This window comes from Oncorhynchus clarkii, unplaced genomic scaffold (assembly GCF_045791955.1).
Source record: "Oncorhynchus clarkii lewisi isolate Uvic-CL-2024 unplaced genomic scaffold, UVic_Ocla_1.0 unplaced_contig_1658_pilon_pilon, whole genome shotgun sequence".
Lineage (NCBI taxonomy): Eukaryota > Metazoa > Chordata > Actinopteri > Salmoniformes > Salmonidae > Oncorhynchus > Oncorhynchus clarkii.
Window position 1 is genome coordinate 62,830 of NW_027261071.1, and position 24,116 is coordinate 86,945.

General features: G+C 46.2%; 1 protein-coding gene across 1 annotated transcript; it reads right to left on the reverse strand.

Annotated features, from left to right (window-relative positions):
• Nucleotides 1-15,039: 15,039 nt before the first annotated feature.
• On the reverse strand, nt 15,040-23,587 carry LOC139404553 (crystal protein-like). The gene is made up of 8 exons (XM_071147252.1): nt 23,005-23,587; nt 22,560-22,761; nt 21,651-21,784; nt 20,042-20,169; nt 19,095-19,213; nt 18,611-18,751; nt 17,798-17,970; nt 15,040-15,492 (listed from the first exon to the last, which is right to left on the reverse strand). Exons 1-8 carry the CDS (start codon nt 23,521-23,523, stop codon nt 15,040-15,042), a joined length of 1,869 nt encoding a protein of 622 aa, XP_071003353.1. The 5' UTR covers nt 23,524-23,587.
• Between the last annotated feature and the right edge of the window lie 529 nt (nt 23,588-24,116).

Genomic DNA, 24,116 nt, shown 5'->3' on the forward strand with positions numbered 1-24,116 from the left:
TTATCTAGTCCCCCTACATTATCTAGTGTTCTACATGATCTAGTCCTCCTTCATGATCTAGTTCTCCCACATTATTTAGTCGTTCTACATGACCCAGTCCTCCTTTATTATCTAGTCCTCCTACATTATCTAGTCCTCCTACATTATCTAGTCCTCCTACATTATCTAGTCCTCCTTCATTATCTAGTCCTCTTACATTATCTAGTCCTCCTACATTATCTACTCCTCCTACATTATATAGTCCTCCTACATTATCTAGTCCTCTAACATTATTTAGTCGTTCTACATGACCTAGTCCTCCTTCATTATCTACTCCTCCTACATTATCTAGTCCCCCTACATTATCTAGTGTTCTACATGATCTAGTCCTCCTTCATGATCTAGTCCTCCTACATTATTTAGTCATTCTACATGACCTAGTCCTCCTTCATTATCTAGTCCTCCTACATTATCTAGTCCCCCTACATTATCTAGTCCTCCTTCATTATCTAGTCCCACTACATTATCTAGTCCTCTTACATTTTAGTCCTCTTACATTTTATAGTCCTCCTACATTATCCAGTCCTCCTAGGAGGAGGAGGAGGAGGAGGTACTTGGGTGTTTTTCTTTTCACTCTCTTTCACACAATTTGAGGTGTGACCCAATTTTAAATAGCAGGGTGAGGGAGGGAGGGCCACCTCCTCCCACTGTGTCCTTCCCCAACCCCCTCACTCTGGATAAATAAACACTGGAACTGAGCTACTGGCTGGGACCACGAAGGGAGAAGGGGGAGGAGGAATGAAGGGAGGGGGACGAGGAGTGAAGGGAGGGAGAGGAGGAGGAATGAGGAGAGGGGGAGGAGGAGTAAAGGGAGGACAGGGATGAGGAGAGAGGAGAAGGGGAGGAGTGAAGGGAGGTGGGGGAGGAGGAGTAAGGAGAGGGGTAGGAGGAGTGAGGAGAGGGGGAGGAGGAGTGAGGAGAGGGGGAGGAGGAGTGAAGGGAGGAGGAGGAGGGGTGAGGGGAGGAGAGGGAGGGAGGAGGAGTGAAGGGAGGAGGGGGAGGGGGAGTGAGAAGCGGGGACGGAGGAGTAAGGGGAGGACAGGGATGAGGAGAGAGGAGAGGAGGAGGAGTGAAGGGAGGTGGGGGAGGAGGAGTAAGGAGAGGGGGAGGAGAGTGAGGAGAGGGGGAGGAGGAGTGAAGGGAGGAGGAGGAGGGGTGAGGGGAGGAGAGGAAGGGAGGAGGAGTGAAGGGAGGAGGAGTGAGGGGGAGGAGTGAAGGGAGGAGGGGGAGGAGGAGTGAAGGGAGGAGGAGGAGTAAAGGGAGGAGGAGTGAGGGGAGGAGGGGGAGGAGGAGTGAAGGGAGGAGGAGTGAGGGGAGGAGGAGTGAGGAGAGGAGGGGGAGGAGGAGTGAAGGGAGGAGGAGTATAAGGAGGAGAGTGAAGAGAGGGTGGAGAGTGAGGAGCGGGAGGAGAGGAAGGTAGTAGTGAAGGAGTAATAGAGGAAGCTGACCCGTCCACCTGGGAAGCAGCAGGGTCCGAGAGAGGGGGGAGGAAGAGAGGGGGAGAGGACGGAGAAGGTGGAGAGGGGGGAGAGGACGGAGAGGGGGGAGGAAGAGAGGGGGGAGGAAGAGGGGGGAGGAAGAGAGGGGGAGAGGACGGAGAAGGTGGAGAGGGGGGAGCGGAAGAGGAAAGGTAGAGTGAAAGACTTAAAGGAGTGGAAAGGTGAAAGAGCAGGATGCTACAGTGCGGTGGGGCAGCTGTCTCTACAGAAGCTGTCTCTACAGAAGCTGTCTCTACAGAAGCTGTCTCTACAGAAGCTGTCTCTACAGAAGCTGTCTCTACAGAAGCTGTCTCTACAGAAGCTGTCTCTACAGAAGCTGTCTCTACAGAAGCACTCTCTTGTTCCCACCCGTATAAGGTCTCAGTTCCTGGCAAGGCTGTTTGGTTGGCGTGGGTGGAGGGATCGGGTAACCAGGTGAGGTGAGTGGGTGCTGGTTTGTGTGTAGGGGCTCACAGTTGTTATCTACAGCCATTAGATTAGACCGCTTCTGAGTGGTGCAGTGGTCGAAGGCAATGCATGTCAGTGCAAGAGGCGTCACTCAATCCTTGGTTCGAATCTGAATCACATCCGGCCGTGATTGGGAGTCAGATAGTGCGGCGCACAATTGGCCCATCGTCGCCGGGGTAGGCCATCATTTTAAATAAGAATTTGTTCTTAAATGACTTTCCTAGTTAAATAAAGGTTAAATATAAAAATACACCTGTGAGTATCTGTGGGTCAGGAGAGGGGAAAGAAGAGTCAGAGCATCAGGTTACAGCGGAGGCTGTATTCTTTACTTTAAGTCAGCTTTAAGAGGTTGGCGTGGGGGGCGTACTCGGGTTACCAGGTGAGGGGCTGTTAAAGGAGGTAGTGTGTGTCTGCAGGTGCTATCTCTCCCTAAGCAGCCCTACTGTGAGTCAGGGGAGGAAGGTAGGACACAGGAGTGTGCATCTCAAATGGCACGCTATATGAGCACTGGTCAAAAGCAGTGCACTGTCGGGAATAGGATGCCATTTGGGACGTGCCCACAGAGAGGGGTAAAAGGAGGGCATTGAGTGAGAAGAGATTATGTTCATAAAAACAGAAGGGAAACTAGATAGCCAAAATGCCATTAAAGGGACATTGAGAGATTCCTGTAAGCTGGAATTGGGTGACAGGGAAGGAAGTAGGTGACAGACATTAAGCTGAAGTCAGTTTATATTTGCCTCTTAAAGCTGTAATATGTAACTTTTTGGGTGACCCAACCAAATGTATAGATCTGTCATTCTCATTGAAAGCAAGTCTAAGGAGATATGTTCTATGTGTGCAATTTCTATGCTTCCCATTCTTTTACTTTCAGTTTTGTAAACCAGCTTCAAACAGCTGAAAATACTATATTTTTGCTTACGAAAAATATATTTCACAGCGGTTTAGATGGTACAATGATTCTCTATGTTCCAAATGGCACCCTATTCCCCTCATTAGGGCTCTGGTAAAAAAAGTAGTGCACCATAGAGGGAATATGTTGGTGCCATGTCAGACACAGGCACTGTCTGAGCTGCAGCTCTCTGCTTCTTGTGTTTACACAGCAGCTGAACAGGAGACCACAGCAGCTGAACAGGAGACCACAGCAGATCAACAGGAGACCACAGCAGATCAACAGGAGACCACAGCAGATCAACAGGAGACCACAGCAGCTGAACAGACCACAGCAGATCAACAGGAGACCACAGCAGATCAACAGAAGACCACAGCAGCTGAACAGACCACAGCAGATCAACAGGAGACCACAGCAGATCAACAGGAGACCACAGCAGCTGAACAGACCACAGCAGATCAACAGGAGACCACAGCAGATCAACAGGACACCACAGCAGCTGAACAGGAGACCACAGCAGCTCAACAGGAGACCACAGCAGCTCAACAGGAGACCACAGCAGCTGAACAGACCACATCAGCTCAACGGATGTCGTGGAATTATTGTAATCAGAAGGAGAGACTTTTACATTTCCTCAAAACAAGTAACTTTATTATGTAATTACTGCAGCAATGGAGCTGGTTGGTAACCACCCCTGGAGACCACAGCAGTAAACACAAGAAGCAGAGAGCTGCAGCTCAGACAGTAATGGAGCTGGTTGGTAACCACCCCTGGAGGTGATCACAGTACTCAATGAGCAGATTTGAGCCACAGCAGTCCTTAAGTCCATCCTCCTGGATGTTCATAACAAACAACAGATGTATGGAATGGGTCACAAGTTTACTAATAATTCACAGCAAACAGTATTTGCTGTAAATACTGCCCTCATTGTGTAGAAACCAGGGTCTAGCCCTGAGCCATCTCTCCCTGGTACCTTATAGAACAGAAACATTACGATCTCTTTAGGTTTATCACCCAAAGACATCATATATCTTCTGTCAGTGTTAAATCTCCCAGAGGCCCATCCTCAGTAGAACACACAGATATGAGTGTTCTAATAACCCCTTATTCTGTTGCATAAGACAACCACCACATGCAATTACAGTATTATAACATAATCTTGCAATTTTGCTCTACACAGGAGACTACAGCAGCTCAACAGGAAGCTACACAGCAGCTCAACAGGAAGCTACACAGCAGCTCAACAGGAGACCACAGCAGCTCAACAGGAAGCTACACAGCAGCTCAACAGGACACCACAGCAGCTCAACAGGAGACCACAGCAGCTCAACAGGAAGCTACTAAGCAGCTCAACAGGAAGCTACTAAGCAGCTCAACAGGAGACCACAGCAGCTCAACAGGAAGCTACTAAGCAGCTCAACAGGAGACCACAGCAGCTCAACTGGAGACCACAGAATCTCAACAGGAGACCACAGCAGAACCAGGGGGTTCTGGCGATCAACATGGCTCCACCAAATACTCCACCAGCGTGTCTAAGTGTGTGTGCGTGGGTGTGCATGTGCCTGTGTGTGTCTGAGTCTGTCTGTGTGTGTGTGTGTGCCTGTGTGTGTGTGTGTGTGTGTGTGTGCCTGTCTATGTCTGTGGTGGGGGAGTAGGATAACGTGCTGTGTCAACACACACACACACACACACACACACACACACACACACACACACACACACACACACACACACACACACACGCACACACACCAGACAGCCGGGGTAGAAGAATAAACACAGACACACCCTCAGGAAAACCGCCCCCTCACATCCTCATCCTCCTCCCAGATCGTGTGTCACGCTCCCCGTTCGTTGCCCTGGGTGAGGACAGAATAACTAACAGACCAAGGGTTTTGTTGTAGCTAAGACTAGCTACTGTGAAATGTGTTTTGATAGGGCCAGTGGGCAATCTGGGCATCTACAGTTAAACGTAGCCGTGGGTGGGGGAGGCATTGGAATAACATTGTTACCGCTGTCCGGTAACACTGGGTGTGCATCCCAAATGGCACTCTATTCCCATTTATACTGCATTACTTTGGGCTTTGGTCAAAAGTAGTGCACTTGATAGAAAGTAGGGTGCTATTTGGTGCGTAGCACTGGATTAGGATACCGTTAAGTAGTAGGAAAGGTTATGCTGTTGCTACTGTTTATCTTTCCTGCACCACTATATCAAAACATGCCATCAAATCTACTTGTCTCTTTAGTTTTTCCACTGCGTCTCTTTCATTTCGTTGTAGACATACATCATGAAGTCACATGCTCTTTAACATCCTCAAGTAGAAGTGCGGAGGGGGAATGGGGGTCATGTATGAGACAGGGTCCCCCTGCGCCCCCCCTGGGAGTGTAGACAGGACCTCCCCCCTCCATCCATTATGGACCTCCCCCACACCTGCATCGTGGCCTGGCAGACACCTGTCTCTCTCTCTCACACACACACAAAATGTTGCTGTCCAGAACTAATCTTAATCTGGCAAACTGTCTGTTGATGTTTGCTTTCCATTTGGTCTCTTTGAGGAGAAGCAGTCTGATGGGTTGAAGAATTTGGTCACTGTCTACAGGACGTTTAAATATTACACGTGAGCTGTAGCTCAGAGCATCAGAGGTTAATCTAACTCTGTAACTGCGGAGAGTAAGAGAAAGATTCAACACTCTTTTTAGCTGGTCATGCCAGAAAATGGACAGTATGTTGACAGTATGAGCTATGTCAAGAATCAAACCTTTGTACCTGAGTACAGCAGCACCAAGCTACAAGTCTAACATGTAGTGCAGGCAAATTCAAATCTGGACTTCGAAGCCAGTTCCACTGCTGATTTTCATTGTTCCCTTCTAATCAAGGACTCATTTAGACCTGGGACACCAGGTGGGTGCAATTCATTATCAGGTAGAACAGGTAAAACAACCAGGCTGGAAAACCAGCAGTACTCCAGACCTCCAGGCTCAGATTGGAACACGCCTGCTGAAGTGTATCGAGTTAATGCTAGAAATAGTTAGCATTAGTAATAGTTCCTGAGGGAAATAGCTAGCATTAGGAATAATTCCTGAGGGAAATAGTTAGCATTAGTAGTAGTTCCTGAGGGAAATAGTTGGCATTAGTAGTGGTACCTGAGGGAAATAGTTGGCATTAGTAGTAGTTCCTGAGGGAAATAGTTGGCATTAGTAGTAGTTCCTGAGGGAAATAGCTAGCATTAGTAATAGTTCCTGAGGGAAATAGCTAGCATTAGGAATAGTTCTTGAGGGAAATAGTTAGCATTAGTAGTAGTTCCTGAGGGAAATAGTTGGCATTAGTAGTGGTACCTGAGGGAAATAGTTGGCATTAGTAGTAGTTCCTGAGGGAAATAGTTGGCATTAGTAGTAGTTCCTGAGGGAAATAGCTAGCATTAGGAATAGTTCTTGAGGGAAATAGTTAGCATTAGTAGTAGTTCCTGAGGGAAATAGTTAGCATTTGTAGTGGTACCTGAGGGAAATAGTTGGCATTAGTAGTGGTACCTGAGGGAAATAGTTGGCATTAGTAGTGGTACCTGAGGGAAATAGTTAGCATTAGTAGTGGTACCTGAGGGAAATAGTTGGCATTAGTAGTGGTACCTGAGGGAAATAGTTGGCATTAGTAGTGGTACCTGAGGGAAATAGTTGGTATTAGTAGTGGTACCTGAGGGAAATAGTTGGCAGACAAGCTGTGGGCTTTTTATGGTAGCTTCAAAGCCTCAAAGCCAGACTATAAAGAATGGAAGGTGGCTGCAGTTCGGTCCAAAGTACAATGTGACTGGTATGTCTCTCAGGGTGTTCGACATGAAGGCAAGGTGCTCATTCAGGATACATTGGCTGAGTCAGAGCTCATTTACTCACTGTATCCACACAGTTTGTAATTAACAACCTTGGCTACATCAATGTGACTGATAATTACTTAATTGAACCTGAACTGGCCGTTTAGGGCTTGTCTAATTGCGTTTTGGGAAATGTAATGTGTGTTATGGTCCACTACGCCTTACGGTAAGTGGGTTAAGAATATTTGCGTTTGGCTCGGTTACCAGTCTAAATAGGTGTTTTGTGTGCATGTAGATAGGAGAATAAAAAGAGGTTGCTCTCAGGCAGAGTGAAGGGAAATGAACACATTACAACAGTAATGTTAATGTTGATAGCAATAGTGTTGATAGTTAGTATTATTGATGTTGATGATTTTCTTGTTCATAATGACTAGTCACTGATATTCTTAATCTCATCTCTCTCCCATCTTCCTATGTGTTCCTGAGGTAGATAATAGTCTGAACTGGCACACTATTCCACACTATTCCCCTATAGGAAATAGGGTGCCATTTTGAATACAATTATAGTGTGTAAACCATTCTGTAGCTTGTCCTAGGGGCAAGGGTGGTCCCAACTAGCATGGTACAAACCATCCTGATCTCCTGAGCTTACATTCTGTAGCTTGTCCTAGGGGCAAGGGTGGTCCCAACTAGCATGGTACAAACCATCCTGATCTCCTGAGCTTACATTCTGTAGCTTGTCCTAGGGGCAAGGGTGGTCCCAACTAGCATGGTACAAACCATCCTGATCTCCTGAGCTTACATTCTGTAGCGAAATAGAATGTAAGATCGAGAGATCAGGATGGTTCGTACGAGGCAAACAAATTCAAATTCACCTATGGATTTCATATAGGATTTGTTATTGGTCTCCTAATCTCAATTCTCAGCCACTAGTTAAGCAAATACATTCATGTTTGAGTCTGACCCCAAGTTCAGAACTTTACATTTTAGTAGACCCTTTCATCCAGAGCAATTTGGGCACATTGACAGATTTTTCACCCAGTCGGATTGAGGATTCGAACCAGCCAACTTTAGTTTACTGGCGCAACACTCTTAACTGCTAGGCTACCTGCCACCCTGTGTTTATGTAGGGTTTATGTTTCACTGATACACTCTCCTTTTGGGAGAATAACATGACTGTGGAGATGGAGCTCCAGAGGCTAATGATATGGGTTGACAGATTGTGCTGTCTATCGCTCCTGTGTAATTTTCATATCATCTGGAGGAAGATGCCTTAGTGGTTCGGAAGAGGGTGACCGGATTAGAATTCCATGCAGCTCCGAGAGTGTCGCCACATAATTATTCCACATAAAGGGAAAACAGCACTTTATTTGAAGGCCCATAAAAGCGACAGCCTGTGGGGCTGAGTCTGATAAGATACACAGTTAACTCAAGGAAGAGAGTAATGCCCCCCTGTGCCCTCTCTCTGTCAACGGCACGCAGGGCCTGACCACTGTTTCCCCCTCCAGGCCCATTAATATTCCCAACACAGCTGAACCTGTCCCCTATGTCCTGCCCTCCGCTGGCCGTTAACCTCTCTGCACTCTAGTTTAATTAGTCGCTAATGGCAGTTGACAGAACATCACTAATCAACGGTGATGGTAAAGCCCTGACAGAGAGATCTTTGTCCCGCCCCCCTACCCCTCCCACACCTCCCCCCACCACCCTCCAACCCTCCATTCTACCAGCGGTGTGACACGAGGGAAACTGTCATTTGCGTTAGCGCATGTCTCCCACGCGCTGGTGAAGAGGACCTTTGGGCCTCCCCTCTGGCTGAGAGCTTGTGCAGCGCATGCTAGCATCACAACAGCAACACAAATCAATTACAGGGCCTAACAAATAATTGATCCACCCCCCCCCCCCCCCTCTCCTCCAGGACGAGTATTCATAGCTACACTTTTATTTCCATGCTATGAAATCAATATGCCTGTACACAGATGTTTCTGTGTGTTTGTTTGCCGGTTGTATTTCACATACACAAACAAACTGAATGAACTGTGGTTTACAATGTCACAATAGCCCTGACATGATGCTATGTCATTGGAAGAGTTGATGCAATGTTAAACCATTTGAATCTACTGTTTTCTACATGTTCTATTTCCCTCCTAAATCTGCTGGATAGACAGAATTATGTGTTCTACAAATTGCTAATTGCACAATCACTATTGAAGTTGCACTCTGGAGCTCTGGAGACCAATGCAATTCTAGCACAAATCTCTCAACGCTTCTCTATTACATGGCAAAACCTTTGGAGAATAGGGTACAACTATGCGACTCAGCGGAACCTGGTCCTAGGGCCTTCCGAAAATCGCAATTTACATTCACGTTGTTTCCGTATTACAAAGTAATAAAAGCTGATCAACTGAATTTCTCAATTTTAATTGCCACTTGAATGGGAATTTATGCCTGCAGGACCTCTGAGCCAGTGTCCCTGTGGAGAGGGTGACATTGAGGGAGGCTGGAATAAGGACTACAGTATCCACTACAGTACCCACTACAGTACCCAATAGAGTACCCGCTACAGTATCAACCACAGTACCCAATAGAGTACATGCTACAGTACTCGCAAGAGTACCCACTACAGTACCCGCTACAGTACCCATTACAGTACCCGCTAGAGTACCCACTACAGTACCCGCTACAGTACCCGCTACAGTACCCAATAGAGTACCCACTACAATACCCAATAGAGTACCCACTACAGTACCCACTACAGTACCCAATAGAGCACCCACTACAGTGCCTGCTACAGTACCCAATAGAGTACCCGCTACAGTATCAACCACAGTACCCAATAGAGTACATGCTACAGTACCCGCTACAGTACCCATTACAGTACCCGCTAGAGTACCCACTACAGTACCCGCTACAGTACCCGCTACAGTACCCAATAGAGTACCCACTACAATACCCAATAGAGTACCCACTACAGTACCCACTACAGTACCCAATAGAGCACCCACTACAGTGCCTGCTACAGTACCCAATAGAGTACCCGCTACAGTATCAACCACAGTACCCAATAGAGTACATGCTACAGTACCCGCTACAGTACCCATTACAGTACCCGCTAGAGTACCCACTACAGTACCCGCTACAGTACCCGCTACAGTACCCAATAGAGTACCCACTACAATACCCAATAGAGTACCCACTACAGTACCCACTACAGTACCCAATAGAGCACCCACTACAGTGCCTGCTACAGTACCCAATAGAGTACCCGCTACAGTACCCACCGCAGTACCTGCTACAGTACTCAATAGAGTACCCGCTACAGTACCCACTACAGTGCCCACTACAGTGCCCACTACAGTACCCACTACAGTACCCGCTACAGTACCCAATAGAGTACCTGCTACAGTACCCACTACAGTACCCAATAGATTACCCGCTACCGTACCCGCTACAGTACCCAATAGAGTACCTGCTACAGTACCCACTACAGTAGGTACAGTACCCGCTGGCAGAATCATGTTGTGTGGGTGCTTTGCTGCAGTAGGGACTGCTGCACTTCACAAAATAGATGGTATCATGAGGATGGAAAATGATGTGGATATATTGAAGCAACATCTCAAGACATCAATCAGGAAGTTAAAGCTTGGTTGCAAATGGGTCTTCCAAATGGACAATGACCCCAAGCATACTTCCAAAGTTGTGGCAAAATGGCTTAAGGACAACAAAGTCAAGGTATTGGAGTGGCCATCACAAAGCCATGACCTCAATCCTATAGAAAATGTATGGGCAGAACTGAAAAAGCATGTGCGAGCAAGGAGGCCTACAAACCTGACTCAGTTACACCAGCTCTGTCAGGAGGAATGGGCCAAAATTCACCCAACTTATTGTGGGAAGCTTGTGGAAGGCTACCCGAAACGTTTGACCCAAGTGAAACAATTTAAAGGCAATGCTACCAAATACTAATTGAGTGTAAGTAAACTTCTGACCCACCGGGAATGTGATGAAAGAACTAAAAGCTGAAACAAATAATTCTCTCTACTATTATTCTGACATTTCACATTCTTAAAATAAAGTGGTTATCCTAACTGACCTAAGACAGGGAATTGTTACTAGGATTAAATGTCAGAAATTGTGAAAAACTGAGTTTAAATGTATTTGGCTGAGGTGTATGTAATCTTCCGACTTCAACTGTGCATGCAGACTCCATGGTGTTGTTGCAGTACCCCTCAATTCAACTCATAATAACACACATCTCTTACGTACTTATCTTATCTGCGTTCACAATGACCCATTGGTAGCTATTTTGTGTCCAAACGTCTTCAGAAATGAAACGTATCAAAGACTGTTATTTGAGTACCAAAGAGAGGAATAATATCTGCTTGTTTTCAGACAAGACAGGACTTTGTACTCCCTGGTACATGCCCCCAGCACACAAGACAAAACAATGTTCTCTTATTGAGATGTAAGACAACAGCTGGACATTAGCCAGAACACGAAAACAGCAACTCAAAGGATTACGTCCCAAATGGCACCCTATTCTCTATGTAGTGCACTACTTTTGACCAGGACCCATAGGGCTTTGATCAAAAGTTGTGCACTATGTAGGGAATAGGGTGCCATTTGGAAAACAAGTAAACTTTTACACAGAGCTCTAGAGACAACTGCTAGGAGCTTTTCTGAGTCATTTTGAATTCACAACGACAAGAGGACTAATTTCATCTCCACTCACAGTTGCCCTTGAGACTTCAACACGTTGAGGCAATTTCAGAGGATGAATACTGGTTGGGTTGAGGCCTCTTATTCCATCAGTTGCCTCTGATGCCAAAGGAGTCAATCAGTCAAAATGTAATCTTCAAAAAAAATGTGATCCTCTGTATCCTTTTCCTCCCTATCTAATTGTAATAGCTTGTCTAATTGTCACACAGCCTGATGTAATCAGAAAAACTTTAAAATCACAGTATGTGTTTGTGGGATTTTACTTACAAGGGTTTTTCACGGCCAGAATGTTTAAACCTAATTTAGTCTCTCTTCCATGTGAAGGCTTCATTCAAAGTCTCCACCGTCAACAACAACAGCCCTTCCCACTTCTGCATCCTGGCTGGCTGCATGGCCGATGTGCAGAGCGGAGCTGTCATCTGATTTTTAATTGCCGCCATCGTGGCCATAATCAGATATTTTTGGAATGCATCCATGCAAAGCCTCTGCTCGCAAAGAGTGCCAGAGATAATTTAGATCCTAGTGACAATCAGCCATTGACTCTGGCCATTCCCTCATTATAAGTGGATGAGGTGGATAGTCTCTCTGAGTTTTCTCGTCCTCGCTGATGATCATAAGATTTGGAAAGAGAGAGAGAGAGAACCCCAGTCAGGAACTAGCCATTCGTGTGGTGCTATGATTAGCTGCCATTGATTGTACATCCAGCCATCTTTGATCACTCAATCGATGGCATTGTAATGCAGTTCATGTTGGTATTGGACAACTGTGTAAGGGCAAGGGAACATCCAGTAGAGCTCAGTGTTAATGAGGTTGATATGCAGTTCATGTTGGTATTGGACAACTGTGTAAGGGCATGGGAACATCCAGTAGAGCTCAGTGTTAATGAGGTTGATATGCAGTTCATGTTGGTATTGGACAACTGTGTAAGGGCAGGGGAACATCCAGTAGAGCTCAGTGTTAATGAGGTTGATATGCAGTTCATGTTGGTATTGGACAACTGTGTAAGGGCAGGGGAACATCCAGTAGAGGTCAGTGTTAATGAGGTTGATATGCAGTTCATGTTGGTATTGGACAACTGTGTAAGGGCAGGGGAACATCCAGTAGAGCTCAGTGTTAATGAGGTTGATATGCAGTTTGTGTTGGTATTGGACAACTGTGTAAGGGCAGGGGAACATCCAGTAGAGCTCAGTGTTAATGAGGTTGATATGCAGTTCATGTTGGTATTGGACAACTGTGTAAGGGCAGGGGAACATCCAGTAGAGCTCAGTGTTAATGAGGTTGAGTTGGCACTCTCTTTTGGTGTCAGCACATCTCATAATCAGTATGGGACTGTACAGGCAGTGTGTGTATGTGTATGTCTGTGCTTATGTGTGTGTGTGTCATGGCGTGTGTGTGTTTACATGCACACATGCAAGTGGGTGTGTATGTGTGTGTGTGTGTGTGTGTGTGTGTGGCATAGGCTGGCACTGTAGAGGGAAAAGGTCAGAGACTGCAGTGAGTTTGGCATCTAGAAGAGAGGACACCATAAGAGAGAGGAAAATAGGGACACATCACAGTGGCCTCCGTTGACATTGAGAGCCATGTACTCCAGGACTGCTTCCCAAATGGCACCTGATTCCCTACATAGTGCACTACTTTTAACCAGGGCCCATGCACCGTAAAGGGAATAGGGCTCCATTTGGGACAGAACCATGTGCTCCAGGTATGCAGTGTAAATACACTGAATCAATGTAGTGGCTGAATGCTAGCAACGCAGGGGGTAAACTCCACAACAGGGGGAAAGTGACATGTTGAAATACAGAGCCACAACATCAGGCCTGAAAAAATTTATTGCATTTCCCCTCTGCTTATTTCCATATATATTACAATTCAATGATAGAATACCATTTGTCCTCAGAGCTTTATACCCACCATCCGGGTGGTGGTGAATACAGGTCAAGATGACATATATTACAGGTGAATTAATAATTTTATGCCTGCTATCTGATAGTGGATTATGGTTAGGATAATAGTCTGAGGCTCTGTGAAGTTTCCCCAAGGAACAGATCTGGGACCAGCTTCCCCTCCCTCAATCCTAACTTTAATTTGGGGTGGCAGGGTAGCCTAGTGGTTAGAGCGTTGGACTAGTAACTATTTGCAACTAAGGTTGCAAGTTCAAATCCCCAAGCTGACAAGGTACAAATCTGTTGTTCTGTCCCTGAACAGGCAGTTAACCTGTTCCTAGGCTGTCATTGAAAATAAGAATTTGTTCTTAACGGACTTGCCTAGTTAAATAAAGGTTAAAAAAAAATATTAAAAAAACTAAATCATTGGTGGGTGAAATGCAAAACTGACCCATGATCAGCATCTAGGGGCAAATTCACCCTACACCACTATTGCAAATGCATTTAGATCTGCCCTGCTGTTTAACAAGGAAGTAGAGGGAACATGACCTCAGTTGCCTTTAGGGCCATTTTGAGATTCTAGATAACCTTTTCTATTGATCTGAACTTACTGCTGTGAAATCGATACTTTATGTTATGCCTCTGAGCATGTGGGTTGGTAGGAAGGGAGAGAAAGAGCTAGAGAGAAGAGGGGGGGGGGGTGGAAAGAGAGAGCCAGAGAGAAGAGGGGGGATGGAAAGAGAGAGCTAGAGAGAGAAGAGGGGATGGAAAGAGAGAGCTAGAGAGAGAAGAGGGGGGATGGAAAGAGAGAGCTAGAGAGAGAAGAGGGGGTATGGAAAGAGAGAGCTAGAGAGAGAAGAGGGGGGATGGAAAGAGAGAGCTAGAGAGAGAAGAGGGGGGATGGAAAGAGAGCTAGAGAGAGAAGAGGGGGGATGGAAAGAGAGCTAGAGAGAGAAGAGGGGGGATGGAAAGAGCTAGAGAGAGAAGAGGGGGGATGGAAAGAGCTAGAGAGAGGAGGGGGGATGGAAAGAGCTAGAGAGAGAAGAGGGGGGATGGAAAGAGCTAGAGAGAGAAGAGGGGGGATGGAAAGAGAGAGCTAGAGAGAAGAGGGGGATGGAAAGAGAGCTAGAGAGGGGGGCTGGAAAGAGAGCTAGAGAGGGGGGCTGGAAAGAGAGCTAGAGAGGGGGGATGGAAAGAGAGCTAGAGAGGGGGGATGGAAAGAGAGCTAGAGAGAAGAGGGGGGAACGAGTAAGCTAGGGAGACCTACTAGATGTCAATCATCAGTATGTATGTTTTCAGGTCGTTCTGACCCAGCATGCATCTGAATGACCAATCTACCACTCTCTCTCTCCCCCAATGGCCAAGCTTTTTTACGAAGATAACAGAGTATTTCTCACTGTGATTTATTTGTCATAGAAAAAACATTATCCAAACTGATTCACATGTACAGCGACAGTGGGGTATTCATGTAGGAGTTCTCAAGTACGTAGCCAACAAGTCACTGCACAAATCACATCAAATGAAGCAGCTGGGGACGAGAAATGGTTAGAAAACTAAAAACATGCAATCCTTCCAAAGTAGATACACAGATATGTTTCATACGTCAGGGGAGAGAAGGATGACTGCATCTTTTCATCCCATCATCTTCTTCTCTTCCCCTCGTCTTCTTCTCTTCCCCTCGTCGTCTTCCCCTCCTTCCCCCACTCTATGTATGCATACATAACCAATACCAACACCATTGCCCGCCCCATGCCCACCCCTATGCCCTAATAGATGCCCAGCTTGTCCCAGAAGTCACAGATATGGTCCCTGGTGCCCACCTGGGCATGGGAGCGGACAGTGAAGTTCATGACCAACCAGGAGCTGGTGTCCGAGTAGCGGGGCCAGGCCGGCAGGCGCTGCTGTCTACAGAAGCCGCTCTGTTGCATCCGTGAGGCCGGGTCCCCGGTGTGGGCGAATGTCCCCCAGTAACACAACATCCGATTGGACAGCAGCCTCTCGGGTGGGGCCAGCGTGAAGTTAGCCATGGAGGCAGTGTTGAAGAGGAAGGGCAGCTCAGCGCCGTGACACACGTGCTCGTAGCAGAAGGACAGACCGGACCACACACTGTGGTCCGATATCACATGGTCGAAGACGTACATCCACACGGCGCTGCCCACTTTGGTGCCTGCCCGGGCTGCCTTGCGGGAGGGGCAAAGGAAGACGTAGTCTGTCACAATCTGGAGGGAAGTAGAGAGGTCATTGAGTTCAATACAATCTGGGCTAAAACAGAGAGATCATTGAGGTCAATAGAATCTGGGCTTAAACAGAGGTCAATACAATTTGTGGGCAAACAAAGAGGTCATTGAGTTCAATAGAATCTGGGAGTAAACAGAGAGGTCGTTGAGTTCAACAAAGAGAAAAGAGTCACTAGTGGCTAGTGTGTGTGCTACAGAACTGCCGCTCAAAGCATTTTGTCTCGCTTGTTACCTGGAAACTATACTCAGGAAAACACTCAGTGCAGCCGCCTACGCGGCACAGAATCATCTAGAACACCTGTAACCCTCAGTGTCCTCAAAGGATATACACTGAACAAAAATATAAAACGCAACAATTTCAAAGATTTTACTGAGTTGCAGTTCATATAAGGAAATCAGTCAATTGAAATAGATTCGTTAGGCCCTAATCTATGGATTTCACAGGAATGGGAATACAGATATGCATCTGTTGGTCACAGATACCTCCCCTTCGCTTGCTCAACAGCTCACTTCATCTCCCCTTCTCCCCAGTTCACTTTCTCTACCACTCTCTCTCTCTCCCGCTCTCTTCCCCTTTACCTCTCCTTCGCACCTCCCAGGCTGAGCCATGTGGCCTCAGTGCAATAGCTGACATTTGTCATGACCCTCCCCTCCCCTGGGACCTGTCCTTTAGGAAGGGGGGGGGGGGGGGGGGGGGGTCCTTCCTCCTATTCTGCTCCTCTTCACTGGGCACACACAGACAGTGAACTGTATATGAATACTAAACAGGTATGGGAGTGTCACCTTCTGCCCCCTGCCTCTCTCAGCACACTCATCTCTCACTTTAGATTCAAAACCTCCAGAGAAAGTACCTGAGGCTATTTACCATCCGAGCTCTCTGTTTCACATTTTGGATGTGGACTTGGAAATGAGAGCGTTTCCCTCACTACAGTGAATGCATGTATTCTACTGATGCAGTTTATGTATTCATTGTCTGTTGTTGTCTCTAGTGTGGTTGGAGTCAGTTTATCCTGTAATCCACACTGAACATCATCTAGCCTGAGCTGGTAGTGAAATAGCCTGGGCTGCATACTGAATATGGCTCTGATGTCAACTCTCTGGCTGACTGGGTGAAGTTGCCCCTAGACACTGATCTTTGGTCAGTTTTGCATTTCCCCCAATACTGGTTAAGGTTAGGATGGGGGGAGGGGAAGCTGATCCTAGATCTGTAGCTTGGGGAAACTGTGATTGGGTAGTCTTCCTCTGTGTCTCTTATTTCCTAAAGATCTGCTTCCACTGTGTGGTATACATCTCAAAGAGACAATGGCACTCTGCTCCAGACAGCACCACTAATGATTCTTTGAGGAGGATGGCCATGGGAGGAGCCTAAACAGAAATTAGTATTTTAGCACCCTCTGCTGGTAATCATGCGGAGTTGCACTATGAAGAACCAAACGATCAGAAGTAACCCATCTCTACACAGATTAAAATCAGAAAATATAAAGCGTTTACCTCTAAAATAATTCAGGCAGTTAGAAACCCAGCTCTCTGGGTTATTGTGATAGTTTGGTTAATCAAAAAAAGAATCGGAACCTAATACAAATTTTGTAGCATATAATTATAATGATTAAGTCCGTCCGGATTTTTTTGATGACTTGGACAGATCATTCCCACAGAGAATTGAGTAAGAGATTTTCAGCATGGGGAGTAGGGTGAAGGTACCGCTAGAGTAGACGCTTATCTTGGGTCAGTTTATCATTTTTTGTTGGTTAGGATTGGGAGGAGGGGAAGCTGATCCTAGGTCTGTACCTACTGAAACCTTCTCCCCAGAGCTCAACAAGGCTCATCTAGATGCGGTGAGACGAAGCGAGGAGATGGGCAGATGTGTCCTCATCACGCTCCGAGGTCTCTCTCTACAGTCCACTGGCTGCAGACGTGACAGTCTAGCCCTACAACCACTGATCTGGAGCCTGACAATGAACATTGCCAAAACTTTTGTTGACTTTAATGTAAAACATTACTTTTTGGATGATTAATCAATGTCCTTTTTACATTCGATTAGTCTTTTATCTAACATGTTTGCATGGACAACACTGAGTTTCTCCCTGGCTACGTCCCAATGATCTCGTCTTCCTGATGTCTGGACCCGTTCACTACTCATTTAAAAGCATTGGATTGGTGTAGGCATAGGCTGGAGTTTCCATACCAGTCATTTCCTGCCAAATCCATTAAGGGAAGTGAACAAGTGCACACTTTGGGAGAAAGGAGAGAGTATTGGGACGCACCCTCTGTGAAAGTAATATTTTACCTGAGCCAGCATGTCCCGTCGGTCAATGTCCTTGTACAGGGGCAGGTACTTGTGTAGAATCCTGAGGGCGTGCTGTTTGAAGATGGCCGCGGTGTAGACGGTGCACTCCACCGCAGACACAGGCTTGGTGAAGACCCCGTACACAAATATCACCCCCTCCTCTGAAGTGGTTCCTGCAAGGTTGTTGTACGTCAACAGCATGCCTTCAAAATGTTGGTCCAAACATTCTGGTATAATCTTGGTTGTGTTCATTAGGCACCAAACAGAAGAAATCGGGATGAAACAGGGAGGGAGGGACTATCTGGAATCATTTACATTTTCTATAGAATGTTTTAAACATTTGCGAGCCATAATGAACACAACCCTGGTATGAATATAACCATGGATCCTGTAGAAGGGAAGGACACAGAACACATCAGGGACGAAGAATCTCTCCTACAGATGTGTTATGTCGAGTGGCCAGCTGAGAGGGAACCAAATGCACTTCACCATCTAACATTCAACAACTCAATCTAATTAAGTCACACCCTTAGCCAGCTTAGCCAAAGCCCAGGCATTGACTTGGGGAGCCAATGCAACTCTTCAGGTCTCTGGCAATGGTTACTCGTCATCACACATGCACCGAACCATCTCTGTAACCTTAAGTGTGTAACAGATGTCTTCACTAGTTCAGAGTACCTACTTTTAATATACTGTAAGTTGTTCTTGGAGTGTCCTGAAAGACATTTGCCAAATTAAATGTATTAAGTGTTATGGGGCCAGCCGTTAAAAGCTGTTCTGGTTAAATGTGAGTGTATTTCAAGTGGTCCATACCAAGGAGGACTGGTTTCTCCTTCTGCCAGTGGCCTTTCTGGAAGGCAGTCACAGCCTGCTCCTTGATCAGCTCTCCATCCACGTAGGGCCCCCAGGTCTCAAAGATCTCCAGGAACCTGAAGGGATTCACCACTTTGGAACCTGAGACAGAGAGAAGAGAGATGAGGAAGGGGAAGAAAGAGAGAGAGTCAGAGAGAACAACAATTAGTTACTTACCAAAATACATCCTGCAAATATACATAAAATGACTCCCTGCTAAACAACTAGCTCTGTAATGAAACACACTTAAGCAACTCTAAGATGTTGATTTTGTCATGAATAAGGGCCAACTGAGATAGGTAGAGGGTCAACATTTGTTGTGTCCCAAATTGTTCCTTACTTTGACCCGAGCCCTATGGGGATAGGGGGCCATTTGGGTCACAACTCGGTCTAAAAACGGTCAGTCAGAGACAGACAGAGACACAGAAGAAGACTGGTCTCCTACTTGACTTAATCTGGGCAGCGAGGACAGCCTGAGGACTGAGGGACAGCAGGCACACGATGTCGCTCACAGAGCAGTTGGCCTGTCTGGCAAAGTCCCTCCCCAGCTTCAGGGCATCATGTCTGGAACAAAGAAAACAGACCACAGATAGTCTCTCTCTGCTCAATGGGAACATTAGGTAGTGCCACATCTCTTCCAGGAGAGTAACGACAGCTGGAGATGGAATGACTGTTTTACTAGGACATGGACTGGAACTTAAAGGTACCTCGTCTTCTTGGATGCATTAGCATGTCTAAACTGTAACCCCGAGGGGAGAAATAACATTGAATTTAATTGATTGAAATCAATTTTATTGAATTAATCCCATTTATTCCTTGTAGCTTGGCAGGCCGTATAACAAAACACTTATCAGGAAGGTCGGCGATTCACTTTTGTAGTCAATTTCACATAGGGCAAGGATTACTCATTCAAAATGTGGGAAGGATAAGTTGATCTATATAGATGAAGCAAAGTGAGGGTCTCCTTCTTAAACCTGAAATCCTGAATGGTGAAACCGCCACGTCTGTTTGGGATATTATAACAACGAAGAAGTTACTGGAAACAATGAAACACTATTTTTCCCTTTGCTATCATCGCACGCGCGATAGAACAGTAGAATACGTACTGACATTTATTTTGTTGCGTTGCACGACGCTCAGCTTCGTCAACAAAACAACAACAACAACGGCGGTGGGGCGGACAGTGGGACCGTTTCCACTACGGCGGATTTCATCTTTTAAAGGAGTTAGCGATCAAGACCACCAGCTGAGTCATGTGTACATTCGGCCAACGGAAGGAAACGGACTGAAACAGGAAGATAAATGTGGATCTGTCCAATGAGAAATGCTTGTTTTTGCTGCAGTGTGCCCTAATGAACACTACCCAGATGTTAGGAGTTAGAGGTCACCGACCTGGTCTTGAGAGGGATGGAGAAGGGTAGGCTCTGGAACACAGCCTGTTTGAACAGGGGCTTACTGCTCTGGACCATCAGATGGAGGCTCACTGACTGGGCTCCTGCACTCTCCCCAAACATGGTCACCTGTTTTGGATGTTAATGAGCCATAATCAGGGTTGTGTTGTATATCCACAGACAGAGAAAATAACAACGTACACAAACACATAATCCTGATGGTTTTATGCCTCATTTAGATATAACGCAGGATGATAAAGCTGTTTATCTTTGATTGATGGAGTTGGGATACAGAACTGAAAGGCTTTCAACATCACTTTTACTGAACCAACCAGCGTGTGGTACTAGCTGTTTGTATGAGATGCCAGCAATTTCTCTTTCTGCATGATCCAACGAATGTGTTTGTGTTGGGTCTGCAGTAGGGCACAACTAGGGCTTCTGGAAAACCAGAGAATTTATTGAAAGTTCCTGGGATTTTGCAACCCTACTCTGCAGCATCGTCCCATCTCTGGACAGCACCTTTCCCCACTCAATAACCACTCAGAGAAATGTCATCAGGGCTGGAGGAGCTCTTCTCTGGACAGCACCTTCCCCACTCAATAACCACTCAGAGAAATGTCATCAGGGCTGGAGGAGCTCTTCTCTGGACAGCACCTTCCCCACTCAATAACCACTCAGAGAAATGTCATCAGGGCTGGAGGAGCTCTTCTCTGGACAGCATCTTTCCCCACTCAATAACCACTCAGAGAAATGTCATCAGGGCTGGAGGAGCTCTTCTCTGGACAGCATCTTTCCCCACTCAATAACCACTCAGAGAAATGTCATCAGGGCTGGAGGAGCGCGTCACTGTGCCTCACAGAGGCTGTTATTCTCTATGCCTCACAGAGGCTGTTATTCTCCCCGTGGTGTGGCCTCACTACAAATCAGTCACGACAGCACCACGGGATATATAGAGGTCATTCAACAACAACCACTGCTGAAATACAACCAACAAGGTATTTCTATACATGGTCAGAATGTGAATATCTAGGTCAGTGTATCTGGAGTTTTTCCTGACCAGAGTTGGAATCAATTCCATTTCACTTCAGTCCATTCAGGAAGTAGACAGAAATTCCAATTCACTGTTCAATGACAACAATTGGAATATAAATGTATATTTACTTCCCGAATTGACTGAATTTAAATGGAATTGACCCCAACCCTTTCCCTGACCACCAACCTGGTACTTGATGCCCAACCCTGCACCTAACGCCCAACCCTGCACCTGAGCCCCAACCCTGCACCTGAGCCCCAACCCTGCACCTGATCCCCAACCCTGCACAAAAAGAAGTGACCCCCAACTCTGCAACAAAACAAAAAGATCAGTTTGAGTCCGTTGAGATCATCAAGGACTTGAGGTGGTGGAAGAAAATCAGATGTTGTCATTTTGTATGACTGTGTGACTGTGGATCATTAGGCGTTAAATAGATAAAAAAAACAGACAAACAGGCAGGGACTACGTGGGCTAGTCTAAGAAACACTCATATTCGTTTTCCATTGCGAAACATTTGTAAATATTTTCCCTTGCCTGCTCTAATGAACACAACCCAGGATAATGTGTACGTGCTTGCCTTGCTGGGGTCGCCTCCAAACAGAGCAATGTTTTGTTGAACCCAGAGAAGAGCAACCTGCTGATCCAGGATCCCATAATTCCCGGTTGCTGAGGTTTTGGGGTCTTTTCCCGAGACGAGGAAACCAAACGCCCCTGCAATGATACAGCAAGTTCCTTGGACCATGAAAAACTATACACAAAACAATACACCTCTCAGAGGAGACTGGTGGGCAGAGATATAGGAGGACTGGCTAATCATAATGTCTGAAGTGGAATTGATGGAACGGATTCAAACACATCAACACATGGCGTTTTGATATGGTTCTATTTATGCCATTCCAGCCATTACAATTAACCCATCCTCCCATCTCTGCCCACCAGCCTCTTCTGACACCCACACAGATAATGGCCTTTTCTCAATGGTCTCACATACCCATATTGATCAGGCCACCACAGGGTCGCAACTCGCTACACCCACCAAATGGTATTTATTGAGGAGGGGATGGTAGAAGTCTAAGTCCACTTGAGAAAAGTATATTATATATACAGCAAGTTGATATACCCAGGGTCTTCTGCTAAATCAGACAAGCTCTCTGTTCAGAAATGTTTGAAATCACCATCCTAGTTTTGGGACTGTGTAAGATAATGTAATCAGCAAACACACTAATGAATCACAAAAGGTCTCTGGACTGTCTCTGCCCTGTTCCAGGTCTCTTATGAAAGAAACGATTTGATCTCAAGGAAACTAGCCTGGATAACTAGATAAAGGTTGTATAGTGAAGAGGTGTAGGGTGACGTTCCCTTGAAATACGGACCCTGGTCAGTTTGGCATTTCCCCCACTAATGGTTAAGGTTAGGTTTAGGGAAACGGATCCTAGATATGTACCTAGAGAAACTCCACCCCGGAGCTAAAGAACACCTGTCTTACCTAGCCGATACGCCATGCTCACCACCACAGTGTGAGTGAAGTTACTGATGAACCTCCCATCGTACAGGGGCTTGGAGGCTGAGCCAGCAATGAAATCTCCCCCGTGGATCCACACCATCACTGGCAGGGTTGTCAGTAAAGGGGAACTGAAGTTAACATCCAGAGGTACAAATATGTTGAGGTAGAGGCAGTTCTCACTCACCTATGGGAAGACACGTTTCATTTCAGAAACCAAATATTCACATTTCACACGCCATTTCACACGGCAAATAAAATACTCACATTATTGATGAATCAAAGACATTCCTGGATGTTATCGGGAGATTATTCAGGACTTTGTTAATTTCATGTTTCACTGTCAACACGCTGCACATGACACACTGCTAGAACATTGTGCTAAATCATAACAACATAATTATCGAGCCCATCTGTGTTAGTCCCCTACCTTCTGAGGGCACCTGTCAGATATAGGGCCACTGCAGCCTTGCATACAGGCGTCCCTCGGGTACGTGGCGTCGTGGACCCCCGGCCACGGGGTCACCGGTCTGGGGGGCTTCCAGCGGTGCGTGGCCACAGGTGGGTCCGCGTACGGGATCCCATAAAATATGTGGGACTTTTCCACTGTGAGTCCCTTGATCAACCCATTGTTGGTCAACACTATGGGGCCATAGTCAGGAATATCAGGGATGGTAGTCCTGGTGTTGAGTGTATTCTGGATGACTGGTTCCTCATCAGTCCAGATGGGAATGGAATCCTCTGGATCTCCAAGCTCCTCCAGTGAGTTTGTTTCAACGCGAAGGTCCCTGTTGATAGCCAGAGGCTGATCCCTGACCAGTAGTCCAGAGGAAGAAATCCTTCTAATAAACTCTGTAAGGTCGATCTCATTCTCAAACGTTGCCTCCTCTGCAAAAGACATCGCAAAGACCAGTGAGCAAAGCAGCAAGAAACAGTGACAGCTCTCCATCTTTCCTGAATGAATTATTAGAAAGTATTAGCCAGGGTCTCTCAGTCAGGTCAGATCATTCTCCAGTTGCGTCCTAGCTGGGGCAGAAAATGGAAGCCTAAACTCCTACACAGATGAGTAAGGGGGAAATGCTTCTTCCTTTTCAGGCTTTCCTTTTCATACCATATTTGGTAAGGAGAGGAAGTCGAGTGGCAGGTCAGAGGGACTATATCAATCAAGACAAAGACAAAGAGAGTAGGCGTTCCCTAACAGAAATATGCAAATTAACACTAATATGCACCAATAATATATTTATAGTTTGCGCTTGGCTCTGCCCACCTCCTTGATTGAGTGTTCACAGTGTGAAAATGATTCCCATGTAAAAGCCCCATGTGAACGATCTTGGGTTTAACAATAAGAATCTTTGGTTCTTACAGAGGCCTGTGTGGATACTCATGACACTAATTTGGCCAATTGGACAGTTCTCAGACAGAACTTCCCTTGTCAGACAACTGTGAATTAGGACTCATGACTGATATACTTGGGATAGCCAGGACCCTGTGATGCACTTCCAGTAATGGGAGGCAGGTGGTCTTTCCTTTACCTAACGAGAT